Source organism: Phallusia mammillata, chromosome 6 (genome assembly GCF_965637545.1).
Source record: "Phallusia mammillata chromosome 6, kaPhaMamm4.hap1.1, whole genome shotgun sequence".
Taxonomy (NCBI): domain Eukaryota; kingdom Metazoa; phylum Chordata; class Ascidiacea; order Phlebobranchia; family Ascidiidae; genus Phallusia; species Phallusia mammillata.
Genome location: NC_137257.1, coordinates 12,768,448 through 12,792,582, shown reverse-complemented (window position 1 = coordinate 12,792,582; position 24,135 = coordinate 12,768,448). Strand labels below are relative to the sequence as shown.

Here is a 24,135-nt window from a genome sequence, read left to right as displayed (position 1 = left end):
GGCTAGAACGCGACCAGTAAGATTGCGGCGTTTACAATGGAAAAGGATAGGAAAAAGTTGTGCGGTCGTCTGTTTTTTCGTGTTTACGTGAAGCGTAGGCTTTTGAAATAAATTTTATTGATTGGTACATCAACTTGACTACTTCTGGAAACATATTGAAGACAGAAACTTTCCGAAGGCGGAAAAAAACGACACAGGTGGCGATTGAATGTATGAAACTTGCTACCAAATTTTCGGATGTGCATGTATGACAAAAATGAACCATTGCCAACATCTATAGATTATATTTGCGAAAAGAGATGTAATACGAATTGCTGGCAGTTACAAATGTTCTCAAAACAATGCAACTAAATTTTAAAATCTGTCATGTATAAATAAAGACCATGCTATGCATAACACAAACTGCAATAAATTTTATCACATTGCCTTTTGTTCTGGTACTTGTTTTTTTTTTAAATATCAATTCAAGCAGCTCAAACTAACCAACCTCATAGGTGTTGATTCCAGATATATTATTTTGAAGATTATCAGGATGAAACTGGAAACAGAATATGTTCTCAAAGAAATGGCACAAAATTTTAAAATCAGTCATCATCAAATAAAGACCATGTCAGGCCTTACACATTTAAAATGCAATCAATTTTGTCATTTCGCTCTTGTTCTGGTAGTTGTGTTGTTTTATCAATTTATCATTTTTACACAAAAGTGATTTTAGATGTTGTTTTTGCAGCTTAAACTATCCAATCTCATAGGTGTTGATCCTTGATATTTTAGTTTGATGATCAGGATGAAACTGGAAATAGTATCATGCATTATTTAATCGATATTGCCATTAATTTTAATATATAATTTTTGAGGCATTTGACAAGCTTTATGGTATTGCATTTAAAATACAATTAAGGCTGGACTGTTTTCAAATCAACTGCCTACTTTTTTATGTGTTTTTTATTTATTCAATCATTAAAGCAAACTTTTTTGAATTTTTGTACATTGTTCAGTCATATATTTCATCTATTATTTATCTTTGAGTTGTGACATTTTCATTTGCATGAGTCAATGTCATTTTTTTAAGCAACCACTGCATCTGCATGTAATTTTATTTTCTCTACCAGCTAAAATCTTCCTCTGTTAAGCCTTCACACACAAATACCACTTGGTAAAGAAATGTATTGTTTACCAGCAAAAATAAAAAAAAGTATAAAAGATGCACTTTGGAATTGTCTATATCTGAACTTTGAAGTAGCAAGGTGCATACAAATCTAGTATGTTACAAAACATAACTGATTTAATAGTAACAATAAACTTGTTTTGGTTTCACAGTTGATGAGTTTAAGCATGGTTGCTGTGGTGACGCAATCTTCTTAAGTTAGAGCCTATCAACAACGTATTACCATTCTAAAGTCACTGTATTCTAGAAAAAAATCACCACAACATTAGTTTTAAAAGAAAAGTTTTACCACAGCCCTTTTAAGTTCAGTTCAACAATATTAAGACAAATAAATCGTTTGGGAGTAGTGTATTTCAGTCAATACATTCTTAGTATTGGAGAGAGCTGTCGACAAAAACATGTGGTTGTAGGGGTTTTATGTCCTGATGACGTCGTACTTATTACTACAGAAGTATCTTTCGCTGTAGATGTTTATACTCTAAGTCCTTGCCTGTCTGAGCTACTGCTTGTCTGTGCTTAGTCCGATAAGGAAGACGGCGTTTAACCTTAAACTTAGTTTATTGAGATGAGAGATTAAACGATATTATGTGTGATAGACATGTTAGCGTCTCTCTGATAGAGAGAAAGCTTGTCTCTGGTATCGTTACAACACACATGAACGTATATAGTGAGAAAGGTGGCGATGACGTAACTGTACAGATGGTAAAAGGTGTTAAATAGCGACAAATGACAATCGAGGTCGAGCACTGATGAGGTGACGATGACGAAATACAACGTTCATGCAATCACAGTAACTCGCATGATATTTGCGCTTATTTGTTCTGTAATGCACGATACACCACATGGTCATATCAGAATCTCGCTTTTTACCACTACCTTGGGCCTGTATTTCCATGGGCTGGATGGGTTTTTTACCTTTATATCTTTCAAAAAGTAATCTAGTTTGTTTAACAACCACTAATATCCGATTTAAAAGCCTACGCTTCACGTAAACACGAAAAAACAGACGACAACACCACTTTTTCCTATCCTTTTCCATTGTAAACGCTGAAATCTTAGTGGTCGCGTTCAAGCGGTGCCGATCTTAATACTTGCAGAGAACATTTTTATTTTTAAAACACAAATGAAGTTTAATAAGTATCAGATTAAAATTCCCAAAAATCAGAATAATTAATTCAAACTTATACACAAAATTTTAGTTCGATCCGTTGCGTATTGGCAAAGATATCGCCCCATTTATGTCGTCGCTAAATGGGCAGTGTGCAGTCTCTGGCCAAACCAAGCGAAATTTAAATTCACGACTGAAAGAACATAAGACGGCTGTCAAAAACATGGAAATTAGGAAGTCCGCCTTATGCGAACGCATGTTGGAATGCGACCACTGCATTAAGTGGAACGATGCGAAAATTTTGAAACAGGAACCAAATTGATCAAAAACGTTGGTATTTGAAAGTTGCGTTATAAATTCTAATTTGAATGTTCTTAATCGCAATGATGGCAAAAGCCTAAGCCCGGTTTTCCGCGACATTTTATGTCCAACCAATCCATCAAATTTCGGACATTAGTTCCGTTTTATCGTTTTGTAACGGACGGAACTATTTTCGGAAGGCCTTTGTTAGTGTGTAATTATTTTTATCGTATCCCGCTGTCCTTGCGCTTTCTCGCTTGTTGCTTGCAATACTCATTCATTGCTCTGATGAAGCCCTACCGTTCTGGTGGGCGAAACGTTAGCAAACATACAAGTTCTTGATAAAAACAACTAGTATTTTGTTTAGCATTACACCAGTTGAACGACAAATTTGTTAAACAAACTTGTTAGGAATCCAGGAATGAATTACAGTCACTTGACGACTAAGATGATTCAGCATTTTAGTAACTTTAACTTTCATGTTTTTATAGCTACACATAAAACACTAATGTTAGAACTATTTCCAAAAACTAAATTGGATCAACCACAAACTGAGTATATTGAAAAGTCTGGTCACAACACAAAAACAAACTGTAAAACGTGGTCAGCACAAGATTGCAACACTGATGGCATCATACGCATTGTTACGTTTGGAGATTTCTAACATGACAGGCGCCTTGTTACGTCACAGTGAATGAAGTCAAATACTAGAAACAGGGAAAGAAAGCACATACAAGTCGTTTCTCGCTGTAAAAAAACAATGTTGTAATAAATAACAGATTGCAGTGTAGCGGAGTGAAAGAATTAATTGTGCTTTAATTCTTTGTTTAAAAAAAACAGTGGCATACAATGACGCAACTAGTTCTTTTCTAACGATAGCTTCGGTGCGTTTCTACTTGAGCGGGAACTGGCAATCGATGATCGTACAGTAGCTGACCTTGACGCGAATTGTGCCTTCGCTATGACTTCACGGTAAGACTATCGTCGTTGTTACATCTCCACGTTCAGTTACGCATGATTAACTTGTCTCATTATTCCCCTGCTATGACGTTACAATCGCCATGTGCGTAACAGTAAAATTAGAAGGCCTTTGTCTGTATGTGGCAATGATTAGTTCATTTTACTGTACAACGTGGTCGAGTAAGGTGATTTATTACTGCATTAAGTAAATTCGTTTGTGTTGCATTTTTAGAGACGAATAAGGCTAAATTAAATATTGTGACGACTGACTAATTAATCTTCAAGTGAAGGCTGTTTACCGTGATTGTCGGTGAGTGTTTAATTCGATTTGTGACCTAAATTAATTCATGGCTTTATGTGTGACTTATGGCATGCTGTATTTTCCTATAGTGATTGCAGCGATTGTTTCATCGTCTTGCAACTGTTGATACGTGTACTGTACCTGTTGACCTGTGTCGCAAAATAGTTGGTAAGTTAGTCATTGGCATTTTTGTGCGTTGACATATGTCAATGTGTTTCGTTTTCTTGTTTAGAAAACCGTTCACGTCCCAGTATCCGTTTCGTTCTCAACCCTGTTTCTGTCCGTTCCTGATTGTGTACGACGTTGTGGTTGTTGCCGCTGTTGTCGCTGTGGATTATTACACGTGATTCGGGAAGTGTGATTTGTGTGGGAAAGGGCGGGGCGTGTTTCAACGTGACAAACCCCTTTGTGAGGCTCAGCCTTGCAGGTCGGCCGTTCAGAGTCTACAGTCGTGATTCTCTACAATGCCAGACAGCCACTTGTCGATAGGATTTTTGAATTCTCTTCTCACAATTGCTGATTCTAAAGATGGGTTATTTCGATTACCCTCTTAAAACAGCGGTTCTTACCCTTTTTGGTCTACGCCCCCTAAGATGTTTTTTCGGGACCTTACGCCGCGCGAATGCCAGTTTGGGAAAGGCTGCGTCAGGGCTTGCGGCTCTCGCGCGTTATTATTAAAATTGTCCGGTCCGCTGTGAAGAAAGTTTGGTGAACCCAGTTCTTTTTGCCATGTCATTATTCAAAATGTGTGTTACGCTATAAGGCATTACATCATAAAATTCGTTTCTTTTTAGATCCCGTTTGTTGTTTGCTCACATGCACTACACTTGCAAAATAAATTTGTTTATTTAACTTTGGACTCATGCCCCTCTTGGAAATGTCTGGCGCCCCCCTGGTTAAGAACCATTGTCTTAAAACGTTGCATCCAAATACCACTAATGGAGATTTATTGTATCATTTAATTTTACTTGTCCGACAGGGTATTCCGCCTGGCCAGAGTAAAACACATATCTTCAAAAAGTTACTTCGCGGGACGCACAAAAACTCTTGGACGGGACACATGTTTGACACCCCTGATATAGGTGACACTGACATTTTGTGGTGGCCTCGGTAAACACGTTTGTCATGGGTTTATCACACTCACTCATCAAATCATTAATCACCAGCAGCGTCCGCTCGGACGGATTCAACATTCAAGTCAGTAGGCAAACCCATTTACAAAATCTTCGTCGCTCATGCTCACGTACGCAATTTACCACTCCCTGTAACACCAAATCATTCTTGCGAGGGAAGTAGAAGCGTAACTAGATTACCCTTGTTCAAGCGAATCACAAATCAACGTTGTTCCATAACTAGTTGGACGAGTCAGTGCATGTAATGAAAAACAGCGCAAAGTTGTAGCCAATTGTGAAGTAGGCCTAGCCAGTACAAAAAAGCTTACTCATCCTGCTATCACTTTGTAGAAAATGCTACTTATTATTGCTTCAAAATAGATATTATTGCTTACATCTAAAAGGTTTGGATTTTTTTAGGCACATTCTCAGATAGTTCCGAGTCACTTGCATTTTATTGAATATAGTGTCACGGTTTCCTCTGCATATAACTGCACTTGTTCGCACCTTTCTTTTTCAGCGCGACATTTCTCTTTTGTACACTTAGCGCGCCCTAGGATACAAATGCTCTTACATTCCCAAGGGGGAGTACCTGCAATCGTTCCCAGGGCTCTATGACCCCTCACCCCCACAAAATGTATATTACTCTCCCAACTCCTCTTCTTGTGGGCCCAATCTACAAAAACGACGCCGATGAACGTAAAGTTTACAACCGGGTTGTTTTTGCTTGATGCAAGCACGTGGTTGGACAATGCTCAGCTACAGCTGATTTAGTTTAACGGCGTTTTGCGTGTTTTAACACAAACACGTTTGTTTAAAACTGTACTGGCAAGTACGAGTTAAGTGTAGGACTCGTAACTTGAAAGTTTATTTATTTTTTCACCAGTGTAATACCGATAAAATAACAATTTTTGTTCTAACACGTAACTTCGACAGCGGTGAAAGGCTTAGGAAGAGAATATTTTTGAAAAAAATGAATAAGATTATAAAGGGTTGTTGATAACAAGTAAACACTAGACTGGTTATTAAAAAGCAGAGCAGTATCCATTTTTGGTGGTATTTCTACTGCGTAACGATTATCCCAGATCAGATTACCGTTATAGATATGGTGTATAACGACAACAAAAAAAAACACTAAAACAAATGCGATTCACCAAATATCAAGTAATGAAGGTGAAAGCATACTTAACAAAGGGTCGATGGTCACATAATAATTGCAGCTGAATTTAACTAAAATACGACAAGAAAATAAAAGGAGCTGAAGTCAAACTGTTTTCGTATACCACGCAGTCCTTTGTGGTATTTTGGTGTTAAGGTCGGAACAAAAAGCATTTTTAAATTGTAATTTTAACTTATTCGTTGTTCTGAGCACACTGACACGCCTCTCATGTCTCACCACATATATCCAGCACTGATTTAGCCACACAAAGTAATTTAATCCACTTTGACATTAGCGCTCTTCCATCTTTACCTTTGGAGGCCGAAATGATTTCATCGGATTACTTGCTGCCTTCCTTTTTTTGCCTGAGCCTTTTTTGAAATTTTGCCAGCTACTGATGCGTCCTTCACGACTTTCCTGTAAAATCCAAAAACGTTGTTAAAGACAAACTAAAAACAAGTACCACTAACATACATGATGTACAATGTAAACAATGCTCTACACCAGCAGAAGGCAAACTACCACCTGTGAGTCACAAAATTATTCAAACAGAGACATTACAGATACTGCTCAAATGTCAATTTTTGTTCAGGGACTAAATCGAGGGTCTTACTAAGTTTGTGGATATCCCAGGTGCATTACTGTAATGCTTTGAAACCATAAATCCTGTTCTCTCAAAACTAGTGTCCATAATTACTGATTGAGACCCATTAATAGTTGGAAAATAAAAGCATTTTGTGGTTTTCAGTAATAAATGTTATAACTAAATCAAAAGACAATCTGATTAAATTCGATAGTTTTGAAAATATGTAAAGGAAGCGAAATTACAAGTAGAATATTACTATGTCCTGACGCTTCCTTCTGGAACCACGCTACTAAACAAAGTTAAAAATTAGATGCTCTTGTTACAAAACAAGTGACCCCAAAAAAGTAAGACCTAACTATATGGGTTGCAACAGAAAGTTTTGCAAGACATTGCACTAAACCACTTAGCATACTTCATAATTTTTGTTCCATTCTTTTTGTAGCTTTGCCTTTTCTTCAGCTTCTATTTCAAACTGTCTTTGTCGTTTTCTTTCATTCATTTCACGCATTTCCATTTCTTGTCTCACAATTGCCAGATCAGCAAATAATTTACATGTTTCTTTGTGAAGCTCCAAAGCATACTGAAACAAAATTTTGTTTTATGCCTTGAACAAAACCACTTTAGCAAATGTATTATACAGTAATTTCATTGTCTTCTGGTATCTGGGAAACATTGCCTTCCTTCTTCTGTTTTTTTCTTTTTGCCTTCAGCTGGAGTTCAAGTCTATTTTTTGCATCTTCCACAACACCCAGACATTCCTTTCTTGTTTCTTCCTTGTTGAGGGTTTCCCAGGCCTTTTTGACAGCTAAAAAATGAGGCACTGATTGCGAACACTTTTAGAAGGTGCTGCTCAATTTAAAGTAAGTTTGAATCGAAACTAGAAGTTTTGAAACAAAATATATTGCCAATTTATATCTATTTTTTGTCTTATTTCATATACCACATATATACACATTCCTACATTTGGATACAATATTTTCACATATAAATTAAGTATATTTTAACATTTAAATATTTTTACCATGCTCACTATGGATTGGATACATATATTTTTATTTAGATCTCTATCTTTATTCAAAAATGCGAATTTTTTGCAAACAAAAACTAATGGATCCCCACACACATACATATATATGTAAAGGTACAGCACAAATTGTCAACAGAGTTGCTAATTTCCACTTGTTAGGTCAAAATAAGTTTGTAGGAAAGTTCATTTAAAGCAATAGAGGTCAAATGGAGATAATACCATTGTCTCTATCCTCTTACACAACCCCCTATTGATTTTTCACAGAAGAAAGTTATTATGGTTTATTACCCATCATCTCAAAAGCAAAACTAGAAAGGTAGGTGCCTTTCTGATATACTTCCATTTCATATCTTCTATATCCTATACAGTATCACCAATTTACTATACACATCATTTGATCTACACATATGATTGTTTTTGTAAACAAAAACGTGTGGGTCCCCACACACCTGTTTGTGCGGATTTACGGTAAACAAATGTCACAGTGATAAAGCATTAATCAAACAATAAAAAACATTGCCCGTATTCTTTTTGCAACATTATTGTCATATAATTACAAAAAAATTAGAAAAGAACGAAACAAATACTTAATTTCTTGCTTTGACCAAGATATTGTCGTCCAAGGTCAGGTTTTGAACACAAATTTTTCTAGAAAGCCGTTACAGACACTACGAATTAAAAAGCAAATTTGCTACAAGCGTATACATCACAAATTGTTTTTTCACTTAAGTTTGTTTCGCAAAACGAGTACCATCGACCTGTAGTAACCTATCGGCTACACATGACAAATGACCGGTTGACCTTTTGACACCGTTTTCAATAGCACGCCATCCTTAGTGTTCAACAATACTGTTTTGCCTAATTTATGCATGACTTGAGTATTGATTCTTGAATCGATTGTCAAAAAAAACGCTATACGTTATGAGGAAAAAAGTTCTGAACTGTGTTTGTAATACCTACAAATTGACATTTAGTGACCCCATTTAAAAGAACATTTATCTTGCGAAAAAGCCAAGTTTATTTTTTAATGTTGATTAACAAAGTTGTTTCTTTATGTTGATTAACAAAGTTGTGCTTGACATATATGAAACCGAAGTACGTTTATCAAGTTTAAATCATGTCATAGGTGTAAAACCTTCGCCAAAACTGAAAATGTGTGTGATAACTCTAACAAACCGACATAGCTTTGCTGTGCAAAAACTGACTGACAGTGTACACATATTATGGACTGTAAAGCTGGCATTTGGCCGATTAGGGCAAAATTGTAAAAATATACAAGTAACCTACTGCAAACAATTGTTTAAAATTTCAGCACATTGGGGCTTGTATTTTTAGCTTAAAAGTAAAAATTATTTCGGGTTTATGGGATGAAAAATGGGTGAATCCTATTAAAAATTACAAACTTAGAAAACCTTGCATAGCACCAAGCGACAAAGGATGAAACTCCTAGATGATGTACTTTATTTAGTACAGCCCTTATTTTTAAAAAATACACGTTTTGGGGGCCTGTGGGTGAACCAATGGGTAATTCGGGGTCAAACTTATGAAGGATCAAATTCGAATTAATAACTAGAAGGGTGGCTTAGCACATATTTCTCTTGCATATACACTATAACCTATTTCAGGGGTGGCCAACCGCCCAAAGCCTAAGAGCCATATTTTTTATTGTGTTACCACAAAGAGCCACATTATACACATAAGCACATTTGTTTAATGCCTCGTCCCTTCCTTACACACAGACCTGTGCTTAGCCAGATCTATTCTAAATGTCGCACACCAACATAATAATGACACAATTTGACTTGTACAGACCACGGGCCAGTCATTTTCAACAATAAATGGTCAGTGCAAACACTGTCTCTCACACAAAACTCTCATTTCAACGAATCCATCAAACAAAAACATGAATTAAAATAGCCTTTTTTCTCATTCTATAAATAACGTGCGGTGAGATTCATTTCTGGTGAATTGCTAAAATCTTTTTTCACTGCCAGTTTGAAGGCTAACTTGACAAACATTGTTTATTTAAAAGATTTTCCCAGTTGAAAAAACTTGCGGTATTTTCATCTAACACGCACGCGCCCCAAACACCTAACACAAATGTGCCTCAAGTGCAAAGTGGCGAAACTAAATTCATTGCGACGTCAATAATGCATTCACCACCAACAATCGCTCAATTCAAACCCAAGACAAACTGCCGATAAAATATAATGTTCGTCATAACCCGAAAAACAACAGATTGAAGCATTATTTACTTTGGAACACATTTGTTGCAAATATTGCTGTTGCTTTGAGTCTCATTCGCATTGTACGCAACAATGAGCGACCATTCATTGTTCACAATTGAATATATGCCATCATAATCAAGCCATTTGCCACATAAAGTTGCAGTTTTAAGGCAAGGTTTGTGGCCATATCGATAATAAGTTTGTTCAAAAGGAAAAATGTAACGATTTTTGTACCAGATCGCCACATACTAACCCAAATATACACAATGGCCCCAAACTTCGACAACAACTTAAAGAGCCACATAAAACCAGGCGAAGTGCCGCACCCCTGACCTATTTTAAAACATAAATATATTTCCTATGCTTATTTTGTATTGGGTCCCGTATTAGCCATCGTCTTTTATAACCTTAGTCGTTTCTGCAGGCAAAAACTCATGGGTCCCCACACATGCAAAGTTGAAAAAAATGCAATTCAAGAGATAACCATGAGAAAGTCGGGTGTTGTAAGGTAAAACACAGTGATCGGCACTGGGCTTAAATAATAATACTATGTAGAATACAAACTATAAAATTAGATTCACCCCAGATATTGTTTGAAGTATGTCCTATTTAACGTTTTAAAAAACTGACGCATTTTAGGGGGCTAGTAGGGTAACTAATTGGGTTTGACACAAAAATTAAAAAATATATAAAAACCACAATGACTCAATCAATAGTACTGCAAAATTTCAGCCTAATCCGCCAATGTTTAAAATTTCAACCACTAGAGGTGTTTTAAGAAACAACCATTAATGTTTCTGACGTCATAGGGCTGTTAACAAGCCCCTAACTGCCATGGCGCAAAAACGACCACCAAGCAACCCACCAACGAGCAACATACAACTGGTTGCCCTTGTAACACTATTGCGCAAAAGAAATCTTTTGTTTGTGGTGCCCAGGAACATACAAATACGTTTTACACTTTGGGGGCTTGTGGGGTAAATGTTAGGAGTACAGGGTTGAACATAACAATCGACACCTATAAATGGCATACTATACAAGAAATCCAAATTTCAGCCAATTCTGACACTGTTTAAAAATTCACCCATTTTAGGGGGCTAGCGGGGTAAATACTGGGGTTATCAACAAAAACAAAGTGGGATGCACATCTACATGTATATATCTACCATCTGTGTAAATTTCAGCCAAATCCATCAAACATTTGATGGAAAAACGAGTCGGACAAACTTTGGGAAGAAAAAAAAAAAGAAGAAAAAAAAGAAAACAATTCAAGTAAAATCAATATGTGTCCCCTTCAGGGAAGGGGACCCATAACTAACATCTGCACAAATTTGAATAAATTGAAAGCACTCTTTCTTGACCAAATGAGTGTACAAACCAGCGTTAGACAGATTTACCTTTGGGGGGGCTGTGGATGAACCACTGGAGAACCAAATTCGGGTTAATAACCAACATCTGTCCAAATTTGAATAAATTTGAAGCGCTCTTTCTTGACCAAACGAGCGTTACAAGCCAGCGTTGAACAGAAAAAAATACGGGCAAAAACAATATGTCCCCTTCAGGAAAGGGGACCCATAATAACAAAACTACTATAACCATGAGAATGTGTAAAAAACAAGCTTCTCATTTTAGTGCAATTTTGTTTAAGCTAATCACACCATTTTTGTATGAAGTGCTATCTACTCTAACTGACCATTACCCTGAATCTATCAGTAGAAAGTTAAGGAAGTAAAGTTAAATCTGAAATGGCAAACATGCGTACACCACCAGTTCCAGAACAGACAAATGTTTTATAGGAGCTAGTCAACGCAACTGATGTGGTGGTATTATGCAATCTGCAACATGCATACACTCCACACAATGGAGGACAGATCACACATACATTTGCAACACTGTTCAATAGCAGCATCGCCTATTTCTGTTCAACCTTTGCACTTTATTTAGCAGTCAGGATTGTATTAAAGCGGATGTTACGGTTTGTTGTCCAAGGCGCAAACTTGAGACGAGTTTCAGTTTATTTCAACAACACCCAAGTTAGTGCAAAAACAATGCACAGGCACTCCACAACATGCTACACTCGCTGAACATACTTTTCGGAATAATAACATATTATCACACAAATTTGATGAAAACACTGAAATCTGTGACTTTTATATAAAGATTCACAAGCCATAGAATTGCACAAATTAATGCAGCAATTTGACCAACTTGCAATCAACCCACTTTGTATGACAGTTACAAACAAACTTGCCAAAATTTTAATTGCTTTTGTCCATATTCTCGTTACATGATTTTAATGGTATGTATTTTTTTTTAAATACTCCTAGCTGTAATGTCTAGCTGTAACCATGCTTCTTCTATTGCCACTATAGGAAATGAGTGTCTATTGAGGGGACAATGTCGCTTTAATAGGAAGATTTGCATTTCTGACCTAAAGGACTGAGAAACCTAAATAAGTATTTAGGGTTAATGTGTAAAAAAAATGGATGAATACAACTAAATTTTATTCCTGTTTTAATATAAAACTTATACAGACGAATCCGGTTAATCGCATAATCCGTTTAATTGCATCACAATCAAAAATCCCAAACCGTCGCCCATCGTTTGTTAAGAAAATCGTCCGGTTAATCGCATACCGGTTTATCGCATAAACCGGATATTCGCATCGATTTTCAACGAAATATGCGATTAACCGGATTGATGATCTCTATGTGAAAGTCGAACAGACCGAGTTTTTCGAATAAAAAACGACGATATGATAGTAAAATCCTCCGGAGGTAATGTACACGAAAAGACGTGGATGCATGTTTGCATTCTACACCAAATATCGCATCTAATTTCAACGTTGAAAATGACACGTCTCGACTATAAAATATTTTGGAAAAGTCATTAGGTGATTAAAACGGCGTTCAGTTTACCGCTGTGCGATAACAAGGAGATGTTATCTCAAAGCCGTGCACATTGATCCTTTTTTATTGGCTTATCTAATCGCCAATAGTGATATAACAAGCGTTTAAATAAAGAGTTCAACGTGTTAAAATTACGAAACCCGTGTTCCGGCAAGGACGCTGATTGTAATTTCTTACTAAGTGCGAACTGCACCAAATGTCGAAATTTAAACAATGTTAAGTGTAAAACAAATGTTTAAAAATGTTTTCTGTTATATTGTTCATGACCCGCCAAACACGCAATGGTTGTAAAAAATGTTAGATCGCAAGTAATCACACGATATTGTTTAGATTCACGTAATTGGTAACGTGCCAACGACTGACATATTTTATGTCTTCTTTCGTGACCTTGCGCAACTTATCAGGAAGAACACCGATTAAAAAAGGCATTTATTCCTCTAGTCTAGTACGTGTTGCTGCTTTAAATTTTTGAAGCAACGATCACACGTTGATCACGTGACAGTCACGCTAGTCCTGCAGCTGCAGTTTTGCTGTGTAAGCTAGAAAGTAGCGCCACAATCTGAGTCTTTAAAGTTTTGCTAAAATCAATTATTCTTTTTGTCAATTGTATAACCGGTTGTAATAGAAACTGCTGCAGCTCGCCTTAGCGCCTTTGCGCTGTAGAATGTGCCAAAGTTGTAAGTTTGACCCGGTTTCGGTCGTGTACTTTCGGGTTTGGGCCTGCTTACAAATATGCACCTAGCACTTTGCCGCTTAACGCGTTGGTTTGAACTAGAAAACGAAATAGGTTAGAAACAACAGGCCATTTTACGTGTATATGAAGCGAGGCGCCTGGCACATTTATAAGGGAAACTACCCAAAACAAGACTAAAACGTCATAAACCGTCTTCATAGGGAAGTTCCCAAATTTAAATGTTGGGCCCCTTGGCTACGATGCGATGTAACATATCTTTTCAAATAAACCTTACTACAAGAGAAAGCACAAATCAAGCGAACTGTGGCGTGCGCGCCAACTAAGCGTGTGTGTGTGCGTTTCTACTGTTTCTTCAACACACTTGGGCGATTGCACCATAGCCACGACAGTTAGGAAGCATGACGTCATGCATTGCGCTGAAGGTAATAAATCTAGTTTTGACTTGAGAGTACTTTTTTCAATTCTCGGCAACAAAAGAGAGAAAATACTGCCCCGTTGCCATAGTTGAGCGTCACTGCAACTTTGTTTTAGCTGGGGAAGTGAAAATGAGCACTTTCGTTAACGGCGTGTACTGCTTACATAGCAACCGGATTATCGCATAATCCGGTTAATCGCATCAAATACCCGTGGCAAATCGATGATGCGATTAACCGGATTCGTCTGTATTCCAAGTACAGTAATAATGGTATTTTTAAAATTTAGCATTTTCAGATTCTACAACTGCTGGGTCATCCAGGGGTGAACTAAGGGAAATTCAACTTCACATAACTAACTAACATGTACGTAAATTAAAGTATTTTAATAACACTCTTTCTTGACCAAACAGGTGGAAAAAGTGTTCGACAGACAAAAGGAAATAAATGCCTACTAAAAAAAATATGTTTTCCTTCAGGTAAGTAACTAACTTAAAAAGGTGAAACCAGGGCGTTCGAGTCAAAAGAAATATATGACCCAACTTTACCCACATGAGTTTATCTACTACAGTCAGGGGTGCAAAAATGCGGTCGCACGGTCGCGCCGCGCGACCAAAAAACTTGCGTGCGCGACCGCAGTTTGTAGTCACAATTAAAGGTGGTCTATATTTTTGTAATTAATTCTCAGAATAATAATAAAGCAATGGTGAAGTGGCACAATTAGCGGAAAAATAGAGAGTAGGCAACGATCTAACAATATTGTTTTCGCGAAAAACACGCTTGAGTCAAGCCGCGACCGAATTTCGTTAGTCGCATATTTTATGAGGCACTATTGCGATGCTACGGTAACTGTGTAAAATGGGCAATCATAAATTGACATGACGTGACTGCCATCAGTTGAAGTAGTGATTTACGCACACGTTTTTACAACCTAAAAAGAACATTTACTTTTCACTATCATAATAAGCATTCTTACACATTGGGCGCGAATGTGATGCTAATCGTCGTGGGTATGGTGCAAACGCACACGTTTCTCAAAAAGAATTTGCAACGCATATGCACTTAACAACACGTCACTTACGCCGCACAAACATTTTCAACGGATCGTAGCTATTAGATTTGAAAAGACGCAATATTTTGGCAAAAAACGTTTGCCACAAAAATATGCTCAGGTCATAATCTCAAATCTTCGTATGATGCGTCGTATAACATAAATCAATACATGTTGTTGTATTTAGGGTTAGCCCGATAATACAGTATTACCTGATGATACTTAGGTGGCATCGGAACAAATACCGATACTTTTATAAACGAGTAAAACGTGCTTTAGTCTGCCATTTCTGAAACTAATTTTGCGAACGGTCACTTTGCACGGCTTAAACTGTTTTTTCATGTTCTTTTCAACAATGTGTCCTCCTGTTTGGGGATGGAAATATGGTAGGCCTAGTTGCAACACAATCTCTGCGTCAGGTTTGGACGTTTGCTGTTCGTATCTGAGAACATATGAGACAGCCGAAAGACCGATTTGCCAAATCAGCAATTTTATCGACGATTTGTCAGGCGTCGGGTTAAAAACTGGATATCGGGCAAACCCCAATTCCAAATCCTATGCCAATAGACTATGCCGTGATGTTACCGAAGCACAATGCTCCACAACCTGCCGCCGTATGCGTACTCGGAGACAAATTAGTGCGGCCGCGAAACTGTATATGGAAGTATATGTGTTGGCGGTAATGCGTTGATTTAAACTTAATTTTAGGCTATAAAACTGGTATAAATAGATTTTTCGGGGCTACTCTCGGTAGCAATCAGGACAGACTTTTTGTACGCTATTGTGTGCGAACAATGCAAAATGTCAGGCAACAAACAACTTAACAATTTAGATAGTGGCATCATTAACAATTGAAACAAGTCATTAAAGCTGTTCAGTTCAATCTATGGATTAGGCATAAACTTTTTGAAAAAAATAAAAAATCTATGGATTAGACATAAATTTCTTTAAATCACTAGATTATAAACAATTTGAGACATTTGGTGGCCGTTTGTAAAATAGGAACCTGCGATACGGCTATTAGTAGCGAAATGGTTGTAAAAGACACATACACAAAAACGTATGTCCTAGTAAAATTGTTTGCGCGCTACCAGATTCCGAAAAAATTTTTGCACCCCTGACTAAAGTCATCCAAATCAATTACAAAACTGAAGTGCACAGACAAATACGAGTAAGAACATGGAAACAGTGTCCATAAAAGATATTAGGTATATATACCATCAAATGCTTTTTTGGCCCTTTCACTATCTTGCTGATTTTTGTCTGGGTGCACCAAAATTGAAAGCTTTCGATATTTCTTTTTGACTTCATTTAAATCATCCTCAGGGTCTACCTACACAAAAAGTAGTGCTTGAAAACCACATGTGTGTGTTTACTTTGATCGGGCAAATTTTATTCAGATATTGTTTATATAGCATGCTAAGCCATCCAACGACACTACAGTTTGTTGGGAGTAACATGGTAAAAACCCATGCCTCGCCTATTCTGTGCAATGCCACAATTGGCTGGAATGGGATTTTACCATATTACTTCCAACAAACTGTAGTGCAGATGGATGGCTACACTTGGCACTACGGCCATTCTCTTATCACCAGTTACACTGATGAGACCTTATAGGTCACAACAGTGTACGATCTGAAGTTTGTTAATTTAGATCTACATATTGAAACAATACATAGACATGAAATTTGAAATGAGAAATTACATACCTAAACATTTTTAACTAGAGCCGGGCTACATTTTGAGATTCAGCATGAAACAAAACTTTGTAATTAACCTAAACACTATACTGGGGTCGGTCTTAGCATGCACTGTTTGTGAACAAATTTTAATATATTTCAAAATTCTAAAATATTTTACAATAATTTTACTTGTCTTTAAAACGCACAATACAAAATTTAACAAAATTTTAAAATGAATTGTTTCATTGGCCCAAATTCTGATGTATGGATAATTTCTGCAACCTACAAATAAATGTAACTGTTCATTACCTGCAAAACATCATATGGGTTTAAATTAAAGTATTTTGATCCTGGGCGGTTAAGACGGTCGATTTGCTGGGAAGATGTAAGAACTGCATCTGCTTTCTCAATTGCTTTCACCTAACAAATTATTGTCATATATAATCATTTTGTTACTTTCTGTACAACTGCAGTGTAACCAATTAATCAAAAAAATTTCATCAGATTAGCAATTGATACACAACTCCTTGTTGTAAGCAGTGTTTCATACTCGAACGGAACGTTATACCGGAACAAAATCAATAATTTTTGGCTGAAATACCGAAATAAAAAATAATCAAAATACCGGAACGGAACAAAATACCGTTATTTTATATTCCGGTATTTCTTCTAGACATTTGACATGAAACAATTGCTGAAAATTTCGTGCCGTTAAGATAAAATAAAAATTGAGGCTCCTACAATTTACATCCGTTTGACCAATATTGAAAACGTTTATGTAACGTAACAACTACCGACAACAATTCTTGTGTGTTGCAACTTTCTTTCTTTTTTCGCTTAATAGTTGTAAAGACCAGAAAGAAATGTTCTTTTTTTCAGACCAAAATACCGTTATAATTTTATTTCGTTCAGACCAGAACGAAATAAACTAGAAGGGTGCCTTAGCACATATTGCCCTTGCACATACACTATAACCTATTTTAAAACATAAATATATTTCCTATGCTTATTTTGTATTGGGTCCCATATTAGTCACCGTCTTTTATAACTTTAGTCGTTTCTGCAGGCAAAAACTCATGGGTCCCCACACATGCAAAGTTGAAAATAATGCAATTCAAGAGATAACCATGAGAAAGTCGGGTGTTGTAAGGTAAAACACAGTGATCGGCACTGGACTTAAATAATAATACTATGTAGAATACAAACTATAAAATAAGATTCACCCCAGATATTGTTTGAAGTATGTCCTATTTAACGTTTTAAAAAACTGACCCATTTTAGGGGGCTAGTAGGGTAACTAATTGGGTTCGACACACAAACTAAAAAATATATAAAAACCACAATGACTCAATCAATAGTACTGCAAAATTTCAGCGCAATCCGCCAATGTTTAAAATTTCGACCACTAGAGGCGTTTTGAGCAACAACCGTTAATGTTTCTGACGTCATAGGGCTGTTAACAAGCCCCTAACTGCCATGGCGCAAAAACGGCCACCAAGCAACCCATCAACCAGCAACATACAACTGGTTGCCCTTGTAACACTATTGCACCGAAGAAATCTTTCGTTTGTGGTGCCCAGGAACATACAAATACATTTTACACTTTGGGGGCTTGTGGGGTAAATGTTAGGACTAAAGGGTTGAACACAACAATCGTCACCTATAAATGGCATACTATACAAGAAATCCAAATTTCAGCCAATTCTGACACTGTTTAAAAACTCACCCATTTTAGCGGGCTAGCGGGGTAAATACTGGGGTTATCAACAAAAACAAAGTGGGATGCACATCTACATGAATATATCTACCATCTGTGTAAATTTCAGCCAAATCCATCAAACATTTGATGGAAAAACGAGTCGGACAAACTTTGGGTAAAAACACCCATTTTAGGGGGCTAGCGGGGTAAATACTGGGGTTATCAACAAAACCAAAGTGGGATGCACATCTACATAACTATATCTACCATCTGTGTAAATTTCAGCCAAATCCATTAAACATTTGATGGAAAAACGAGTCGGACAAACTTTGGGAAGAAAATAACCCATTTTAGGGGGCTAGCAGGGTAAATACTGGGGTTATCAACAAAAACAAAGTGGGATGCACATCTACATAACTATATCTACCATTTGTGTAAATTTCAGCCAAATCTATCAAACATTTAAAGAAAAACGAGTCGGACAAACTTTGGGTAGAAGAAAAAAGAAAAAAAAACAAAAAAAACAAAAAACATTTTGAGTAAAATCAATATGTGTCCCCTTCAGGGAAGGGGACCCATAATAATTTGCTCAGAACAAATAACGCTATTTAGGTTTTGTTCTGTTCCGGTATGAAACACTGGTTTTAAGCAAAAAATGTTTTATGTCAGAGTAAGCAATTGGTGTGCAAAAATAGGGAATAAATAAAATACCGAAAGGTGTTCGCTTACCACCAGCAATGCCAACACATACCACACTAAGAAACCACTGCTGTGTGGTAATGTCTACGGAAAGTATCCTTCAATATATGTGATATAAAGGTAATATATTCATAAATTCTGAAAGGAGGGGATATTTTAATTTTAAAAATTTTCCTAATGACACAAAGTTTTATCCTGCTTCAGGGATTTTCCCCTAATGAATCTATTGGGCTGCATACACATAACTGTAATTTACAAGTCAAACAACCAGTCGTTGTTGTGTTGCCTATTTAGTCAGTAATCAAACTATGAATGTTGCTGCAAGAAGAGACTGATGTCAACTTGTTTTCTGTATTGTGTAATTAAAGTGCTAAAATGTGCTAAAATTTGTTACAAAGAAACACAAAAAAGCAAAGTATACCTATTGGCAGGTTATTAAATACGAATCTGTTAACAATGAAAACATATTCTAACTAGGATAGTGGTTTTCCTATATATTGCCAGTTTATATAAACTACATCAAATTTAACGATGTATCACATATACCATTTACTATATTTATAATGGATATATATTTGGCATCTACATTTTATTGGGTCCCTATCTTTTTCCTGACACTTTATGACATAATTGTTTCTGCAAGCATTATCTAAAGGGTCCCCACACATATGCATATGCGATTTGGTAACAGTAAAAATAGGGCACAATCATTGTTAAACTGGAATAGAATTATGATTTTTAATCTGCACATAGCGTTCCCTGGCGCCGTTAAGTTTCTACATACCAACAATACGATTGCTTAGCTGGGCTCTTTGTGTCCAAAACCTGTTCTGAAACAGTTTTATTAACGCTTTCAGTTTGAGAAGTCACTCTACACAGGTGTAACAAATCGTGCTGCGTTGTCGCTCTGCATTTCGAAACACGAATAAGTTGACCTACATTAACGTTTACAGCACAATATAACTAACATCGTAACATCTTAATTCCAACCAGTGAGAAAATGGTCAAGTGATGACTGAGTTCATGCGTGAAGCAGAGGCATTTTTTTCATGTGCGTGCTATCGTCAATCACTTCCATTGCGTCAGCTGTGCCCTGAGAGAGCACAGATTTGATAAAGGACAGCATGTAAAACATATTTGGGGCTGTAAGAGTAATTACTGAGCCGATAGCACTGAAAGTTTTAACAGCCAACAAGGAGCACCCTATCCTCAGCTGTTTAAAATTTCAGCAGGTTAAGTCTTGTATTTCTGACCTCATGTGAACAAACAAACAAATATTTGGGGGTAAAGGGGTGAAAATGGATATATACAAGTTACAAAATACTTAAAAAATATGCTGCGATGTACCAATCAAAAAAGTATGAAACTCCAGAATCATCTGCTTTAGCAAGTATACCCGTAAAAAAATTCACGTTTTGGGGGTATGTGGGTGAACTGATGGATCAAACGGGGTCAAAATTCACATGGACCATCTTTAGACCAATATCTATAATGTGTGTAAATTTAAAAAGTTTGAACCATTTTTTCTTGACCAAAACGTGGAAACAAATTCGCATTAGACAAAAAAAAAGAAAAAAATATATAGACAAAAACAATATGTGTCCCCTTCAGGGAAGGGGACCCATAATAAAAATAATGGAATATTTGCAACAAACAAGGTGAATTTCATATATATTGTCAATTAATGTGCTCTGCTTTCAATTTAATAATTAAATTATAATTTACTACACATATACATCACTTGAGCAACCAACAAGACTGTTAATGCAAGCAAAAAAATGGGTCACCAAACACACATATTTATTTCTCTCTATATATATACATATATAGTTATGTATATATATGTATATGTCAGAGATGGCGAACCACTGACCCGCGGGTCACATAGTGACCCACCACGTGAATTTCAGTGACCCACTTGTAGTTTCAAAAAAATACTATAGGGTTACCAGACGTCCAAGGTTAAAAAGCAACACAACAGTTAACTTTGCCAGATTGTCTTAAAATACAGATTGTCTAGTCAATTGCGAGACAACAGATATGTTTATTTAAATGTGCAACTTGCTTTCATGCCAGATTCACACATGTCATTGCTTAGGATTGATAGCATGCATGCTTTACTGGTCATTTCATAGTCAACCCCGCGGTAGCAAAAAATGACTTAAACAAAGCGCAGATTTGCAGACGGGATGCAGAGTAAAAACCCGTGCTAGATAAATGTGTAAAATTCATAACGTAAATTGCTGAAGTGCTTGCAAGTTGGTTAAATAAGTGTGTTACTTTGTAGCGATGCTAAATTATGAACAAAAAAGCGATCGGTTGCATATACTGTAAGATACACTGGGAAATGCGGTTTGATTGGTGTTTGGTTTCGTTAAAGGTACTTTTAGATTGTCGAGAATTTTGCCTAAAGTTGCCGATATGGTAACCCTAAAGGCCTAGATTACTAGTAAAAGCCCAGTCATATTTTAAATGTAATCAATTAATCACGGTAAACATGTATGACGTAACAAATGTACAGTGTTCTTCATTGTTAGCAGAAGCTTTTACTGATTAGAATCTATACCGCAACCCTTTTGGCTGTTTCTGAAATTAGCGTGTTTTTGTAAACAATATATTGTTATTTTACAAAATCGAGTGCCAGGAATCGTCTTAGCTCAGACATGACTGCTACATGTTTTAAGCTGAAAATTACACATTATAAGCTAAAGATTGCAAGACATGCAGAGAAGATGTAGCAACAAGTTTCTCATTGATGTTGACATATAATAAAATCTATGACCCACTTTGTTTTATTTTTGAATTACGATCTCATGTATGATCCATTTAATGAAAAAGGTTCACCATCCCTGATACATGTGCAAGTCAGTAACAGTCATAATATTGTGTGAAGATTTTATAATTCCAAACAACAACAATCTGTAGACCATTTTTTTCCCAACCTATAGGTCATTTTTGTGACAAGAAGAGCATCTACTTTTTGACTTCGTTTCGTAGCATAATTTTTAATTATTACACACATTTTACCAGCATATCCGCAAAGTTTAGAATGATGTATGTACAAAATATATAAGTAGTACAGCATGCACAATGGCACTTTTTGGGTTATTCAAGTGACTGGGTCAATCACACACACACACAGTTGATCACATGGAAAAAAAGAAACCCTAAAAAAATACAGACAAAATTATGAGTCTAGTTTAGAGAAGGGGACCTATAATAACATGTTTATTGTTTAGCTTAATTTCAAACTGTGTCCCAACAACACATTGGAATTTTTTAGATGATTTAAAGATCCATATCAGTGATTGTTATCCCACAAATTTCACAATTGACAATTAAAGAAGGGATACAAAAGGACCATGGGCGCAACTGGGGGGGCAGGTTCGTCGGCATGCCAGGTCCCTTTTCTATTCGCGTTATTGCGTATAACGGCTCTCGTACAGCGCCGAAAACACGTTCGTTCGCATCAAAGCTAAAAATAATTTTCAAATGACAGAACATGGTGCCGGTACAGCAGTACATCACTTCATCGGCATGTATTGTGATGGTAAAAACGAAGTTTCAGCGATGTATTTATACAACATCCTAAATAACCGCAACAACAATCTTTGTTGGAACTTGAAAACGTATTTACATGTAAACACACAAAAATAAAATGTTTATCAGCGTGGAGCTTCAGCCAAAAATCTTTCAACAACTTGTTTGTAATTTACGTCCACGTCTCTATGTAAAGCCATCATTGCAGATCACGAGAAACTTACACATAGTATGGTACAGCACTAGTAGACAGATTGAAACGTTAACGTGTTAACACCCAGTCGAACGAGTTTATATGTTACGAAACAATGCCTTAGTTTAAAACGTCAATATACTATCGCAATGTACTTTGTGACTTACAAGTGGTACTTTTTCATGGCATTCAAAGCTGTACAATCCAAGGACGAATCCCAGTTTTTTTTATATATTATTAGTGGAAAAACACGTCGGACCATTCGACCAATCAGTGATACGCACTTAGCAATACAATCGTTTTTGGGAAAGCCGTATTGGTAATTCGTTGCCTGCCCCCCTAATTTTCCGCTAGTTGCGCCACTGAAAAGGACAAAAGACTTTCAGACAATAATTTCCTTTTATCAGGCACCAGGCAGTGGTAAATGGAACAATCTGGGCATATTTACTCTACAATCAACAATTCCAAAGCCTGATCCTCAAATTGCAACGCTGTACATAAAGCTTGTTGACAAATTCAGCTTGTTGAATTAATGTCAATCGGGTCGTTATGTGTTCTTTGTACCATGCGAAATAAACTCAACTCATGTCCTTGGTTGATTGTTCAAAACAGTTGACAACTTGTTTAGTGTTACAGTAACACTAAACAAGTTGTCAACTGTAACACTGTTACTTACCTCACTCATGTACAGAGAAAATGGATCGTCACTGTCTTTAGATGCAGAAGAAAATGCCATGCTATGATTTGTGGAAGTATCAAACCAGGTACAAAATCTTTAGAGCTCAAACAGGTCTAATATACAATCGTACATAAACACAGGTTAAATGACGTTACAAAATCATGGAACTTAGTTACAACATAGTTATTAAGCTGATGGGTCTGATGTAAGCGTCACAACAAAAGCAGTTTCGTCGCCTTTTCTTCTTCTTCTGAGATTGACAAGTATTAATAATACAAAAGAAACCATCAAAAAGCTTCATTTTGTAATTAGGTAAGCACTTTTTTACACCACCGTCATTCTGGCAGAATCCTGGCAGAATTTTAGCTAGACCATACCAAAATAGTTTTAAAAGTGGCAGGTACGATACCCAAATGGATTAAACATATTTTTTTAAGTGCACCAAATTTTACAAAACTGTGTACACTTACATAGAAAAAAAAAAATGAATTTAAATTGTTTACACAAAAACGATTTTTTTTAAATTGTTTGCACAAAAATGAATGAATTTAGTCGTTTTCAAAAGACTTTCTCGTCTTCCAAATGTATCTCTGAAATACATGTTAATTATTTTATCCTGGCCAAAGT

General features: G+C 36.4%; 1 protein-coding gene across 1 annotated transcript; it reads right to left on the bottom strand.

The window, feature by feature from the left end:
- Positions 1–1,149: 1,149 nt before the first annotated feature.
- LOC145232170 (dnaJ homolog subfamily C member 8-like) lies at positions 1,150–23,838 on the bottom strand. The gene is made up of 6 exons (XM_080096702.1): positions 23,506–23,838; positions 17,008–17,118; positions 16,235–16,349; positions 7,333–7,499; positions 7,107–7,274; positions 1,150–6,525 (listed from the first exon to the last, which is right to left on the bottom strand). Exons 1-6 carry the CDS (start codon positions 23,563–23,565, stop codon positions 6,400–6,402), a joined length of 747 nt encoding a protein of 248 aa, XP_079952828.1. The 5' UTR covers positions 23,566–23,838; the 3' UTR covers positions 1,150–6,399.
- Between the last annotated feature and the right edge of the window lie 297 nt (positions 23,839–24,135).